Raw genomic sequence first — 4,523 nt, 5'->3', positions numbered from 1 at the left:
ATTTGCAGATGAGAGATGATGATGAACCGATTTAATACTTTCATCCATTGTATCTGTCCATAACTTCCCGGGAATCAGAAACTGCATCGAGATCATTAAATAAGAATATCAAAGAAATCAGATCATAAACGAAAAGATCCTCAAACACACGATTGATAATCAAAAATAATCTGAAAAACACGAAAGAGTAGTAAATAAAAATTATAATCAAAATCTTTATCACGAAACGAAGAGATGAAAATCTGGTAAAAATACCTCAGAGCAGTTTCAAGAGGATTTACCATGATTGCCGGCGACAGAAAGAGAAGGAAAAGAAATCTCGAGTCGCTTATGATAATGAGGTCGAGGAGGAGATATGGAGCCGCTCGCATCAAGAAAGGTCCTAGACAGCGTGAGAAGCAGAACTCGAGATGGAAAAGCCCGAGAGGCTTCAACGGAGAACCTCATTAATGAGGATGAGAAGAAGACGAAAAGCTTGATGAAAAGAAGATCACCTACCAGAAACAGAGTTTGATTTAACATAACGCAGAGTTTTGTAATAGACTGGACAGATGTCACGCTCTGGTGAAAGTAATTTCTGACCTGGCAGCTTCACTGAAGAGAGTAACTCTTCTTAGTTTTGTAATAGACCGGACAGATGTCACGCTCTGGTGAAAGTAATTTCTGACCTGGCAGTTTCACTGAAGAGAGTAACTTTCTTTATATTATAAGATATAAGATAGAGTGAAGTCCAACATAATTTCGTTATCTTTGTTAGAGTAAGCAAAGCCACCCAGTGAGAGTAAGCCACCCTTCCATTGACATACTAAACCCAAAAGGGACACTCACGAGTCACAAGAGCGACTCGGATTAATTTACAAAATTACCCCTACTCTAATTAACACACATCCCGAAGATGGATCTGCATCTGCAGATTCACGGCGCGTTGTTCGGAGGCCCGTCGTGTTCTTCTTCTTATTGGGCTTCTTCGTCCACGTCACTCTCTCTTCCATTTATTTTCCATCGAAGACTCAATTCCCGAAGCCGTTCTCGCTCTCGTGGAACTCGATTAAGACGTAGTGGTTTCTCGGCGATGCCTTGCTCTTCTTCTGAGACTTCTCGCGTCGGTTGTGGCGGAGGAGGAGGAGGAGGCGCTGGTGAAACTGATAATGCCTGCGTAGCTGATTTCAAGCTGAACGAATCAACCTTCCTCGCTTCTCTCATGCCTAAGAAAGAAATCGGTGCGGATCGCTTCATCGAAGCTCATCCTGAGTACGACGGCCGTGGCGTAGTCATCGCTATCTTTGGTACTCCCCTCTCTCTATCTTTGTTTACTTACTCTTCGCTTCAGTTGTTGAATCGTCTGTTACGTTTATGGAGCCTTATCAATTAGGCTTGGTTAGATTGTTTGTATTGGATCAGATCACTAGGGAGATTGCTTGGTTTTCGAAGACGTTGGTTGTTCTCGTTTGTGTTTGTAACTTCGCTGGTAAAATTATGATTGAGGAACTGATCAAATGAGATTGTATCTTTCGTAGATTCTGGTTTTGATCCTTCTGCTGCTGGCTTGCACGTAACCTCTGATGGAAAACCCAAGGTTCTGGACGTCATTGACTGGTATGTTCATAGTTTACTTGAGATTATGCATCTGATATGCTTTTTTTTTTTTTTTCATCTGAGTGGCTGTATTGTATCCGTCTTTTATTGTTCAGCACTGGAAGTGGGGATATAGATACATCCACAGTGGTGAAAGCCAATGAAGATGGTCTTATCCGTGGAGCATCAGGTTCGTGATTTGATCTAGAAAGAGATATTTAGGAGTTCTGCATGATAGTTTTCTTGCTCATGTTGACACACGTTGATTATTTCTTTTGTTTTAAACAAATTTGTTGCAGGGGTACCGTTGGTTGTCAATTCTTCATGGAAGAACCCCACTGGAGAGTGGCGTGTAGGTTGCAAGTTGGTTTACGAGCTATTTACTGATACCTTAACCTCTCGCGTCAAGGTAGCCATTAGAAATGTGCTCTCTTTTTTGTGTGTTGGGTTGTTATTAAATCTCAAGATCCTACACTAAAATTGTACGTAAATAATCTAAGACTCTCCATCTGTTTTTTTTTATCACACAGAAAGAAGGAAGGAAAACCTGGGATGAAAAGAATCAGGAAGAAATTGCAAAGGCTGTTAAGAATCTGTATGATTTCGATCAGGTGCTACGGAGACGCTGAATCTGGTTTGCTGTATTGTGAATGTTGCGAGTCTGACAGTCTTATTCAAATTTATTTTAACCATGTTTTTTAATATTGCCTTCAGAAGCACAGCAAGGTGGATGATGCGAAATTGAAGAAGACACGCGAAGACCTCCAAAGCAGAGTTGATTACCTAAAGAAACAAGCTGATGTAAGTTTAGATAATTTTCTTTATTAATTATGTTTACGTGTTCGCTGTTTTCTTGAATCTGTGCTATAAATGCATTGTTTTTTTCTCTGTAGAACTATGAAGACAAAGGGCCTGTTATTGATGCTGTCGTGTGGCATGATGGAGAAGTATGGAGGGTTGCACTTGATACGCAGAGTCTCGAAGAAGATCCAGATTGCGGGAAACTAGCAGACTTCTCCCCCCTGACTAATTACCGGCAAGTCTCCCTTTAGGGATCTATCCCTTGTTAAAGTTCAGGAACTTTTTTGCTTGGGAGTTCACAAATTTTACCGTATTTTAATCTCATTCTAATATGTAAATCAGAATTGAGCGGAAGTATGGCGTGTTTAGCCGACTAGATGCTTGCTCCTTTGTTGCTAATGTGTATGATGAGGGAAATGTCCTGAGCATTGTAACTGATAGTTCTCCACATGGCACTCATGTTGCTGGGATAGCTTCTGCACACCACCCCGAGGTGCTAACACACACACACACACATATATATAAGTTATTTATATTGATAATTTTATGCAATCAATTAACTCTCGTGCTATGTGTATGTTAGGAGCACTTGTTGAATGGGATGGCACCTGGTGCGCAGATAATATCATGCAAAATTGGAGATTCGCGGTTAGGGTCAATGGAGACCGGAACTGGCCTGACACGTGCACTGATAGCTGCACTGGAGGTAATTATTAACTGATTGTAGTATACCATTAGCCAAAAAGTTCATTTGTAACTTCCAAAGTTATATCCTTTGTAGTTTGAACAAAACAAACTGTGTCTTATTATCTCTTGAACTACTTTGCATCATCAGCTTGTATGGAGGAATTTCATATCTGTGGGGACTGCTTTTGCATTGACTCTAAGTCCATACTTTTTTGTGTACGCTGACTTCTGCTATAATGACACAGCATAATTGTGATCTTGTCAACATGAGCTATGGGGAGGCAGCATTACTTCCAGACTATGGACGCTTTGTTGATCTTGTTACTGAAGTATCATTCAAACCTTTGTCTTTGTTAGGCAGCACTTGGTTGCTTGGGTTTTATGCTTTTAATCTTGCGTTTGTTGACATTCTGATATGTTTTAGGCTGTGAACAAGAGACGCCTAATATTTGTAAGTAGTGCTGGTAACAACGGCCCAGCCTTAACAACAGTTGGTGCACCTGGTGGAACAACTTCTAGTATCATTGGTATTGGTGCATATGTTTCTCCTGAAATGGCAGCTGGTGCCCATTCGGTGGTGGAACCTCCCTGTGAAGGGCTTGAATACACTTGGTATTTTCACCTTTTTCCTTTCTTTTGATTCATTCTGTTGCAGTTTGTAGGTAGCATGAAATAGTTATTGTTATATTGTAGGTCAAGCCGGGGACCAACCTCTGATGGGGATCTAGGTGTCTGCATAAGTGCAGCTGGTGGGGCTGTTGCTCCTGTTCCTACATGGACGCTTCAAAGACGCATGCTCATGAATGGAACATCAATGTCATCTCCTTCTGCATGTGGAGCAATTGCGTTACTTCTAAGTGCGATGAAGGTTTCTTCTTCGACATTATTTTTCCTTCTGCCACATCTGTTTCTTTTCCCGTTTGTTCAGCGCATTTCAGCTTCTGGAATTCTTTCATGTATCTGCAGGCTGAGGGTATCCCAGTTAGCCCATACAGTGTCAGAAGGGCCCTTGAGAATACATCAACTCCTGTAGGTGATCTACCTGAAGATAAACTATCTACTGGACAAGGGCTTATGCAAGTTGATAAGTACGGTTCTATACCCTTCATTTAAATTGACGTCATGTTTTAATAGTTCTGATTTATTTTATTACGACAGGGCATATGAATACTTGAAGCAGTTTAAGGACTATCCATGTGTATTTTATCAGATAAAGGTCAATCTCTCGGGGAAAACAAGTATGTAAAGAAAGAACTTAAACAATTTTGAAATTTTCTAGGTAGATGTGTACTGGAAACTTTCTTGCTGAAATCTATCCCACTCTCATTGACGATAAAGAGGACAGCTGAATGTGTTGGTTTCCATCATTTGTTTTGCTAATGCATCTTAGTGGAATATTAAAGGCCTTCCTGTGTGATTAGCTGCTAATATTAAAGGCCTTCCTGCTTTTTTTTTGGGGG

The 4,523-nt window shown here is 40.7% G+C and overlaps 1 protein-coding gene across 1 annotated transcript in view; it reads left to right on the top strand.

Moving 5' to 3' along the window:
* The first annotated feature begins 749 nt into the window (after nt 1-749).
* The window catches only part of LOC106307134 (tripeptidyl-peptidase 2-like), a 9,171-nt gene continuing 5,397 nt past the window's right edge, over nt 750-4,523 (top strand). Inside the window, exons 1-14 of the mRNA XM_013744007.1 lie at nt 750-1,286; nt 1,518-1,596; nt 1,692-1,765; nt 1,875-1,984; nt 2,106-2,186; nt 2,290-2,376; nt 2,469-2,611; nt 2,719-2,869; nt 2,960-3,082; nt 3,309-3,392; nt 3,488-3,675; nt 3,757-3,931; nt 4,030-4,151; nt 4,222-4,301. Coding sequence (XP_013599461.1) covers nt 896-1,286; nt 1,518-1,596; nt 1,692-1,765; nt 1,875-1,984; nt 2,106-2,186; nt 2,290-2,376; nt 2,469-2,611; nt 2,719-2,869; nt 2,960-3,082; nt 3,309-3,392; nt 3,488-3,675; nt 3,757-3,931; nt 4,030-4,151; nt 4,222-4,301 — 1,888 coding nt within the window. The 5' untranslated portion in view covers nt 750-895. The remainder of the gene's footprint in view (nt 1,287-1,517; nt 1,597-1,691; nt 1,766-1,874; nt 1,985-2,105; nt 2,187-2,289; nt 2,377-2,468; nt 2,612-2,718; nt 2,870-2,959; nt 3,083-3,308; nt 3,393-3,487; nt 3,676-3,756; nt 3,932-4,029; nt 4,152-4,221; nt 4,302-4,523) is intronic.

The sequence above is a fragment of the Brassica oleracea genome, chromosome C1 (genome assembly GCF_000695525.1).
Source record: "Brassica oleracea var. oleracea cultivar TO1000 chromosome C1, BOL, whole genome shotgun sequence".
In the NCBI taxonomy this organism is placed as follows: Eukaryota; Viridiplantae; Streptophyta; class Magnoliopsida; order Brassicales; family Brassicaceae; genus Brassica; species Brassica oleracea.
The sequence above is the reverse complement of the archived record's forward strand: the minus strand, read 5'-3'. Positions and strand labels throughout refer to the sequence as shown.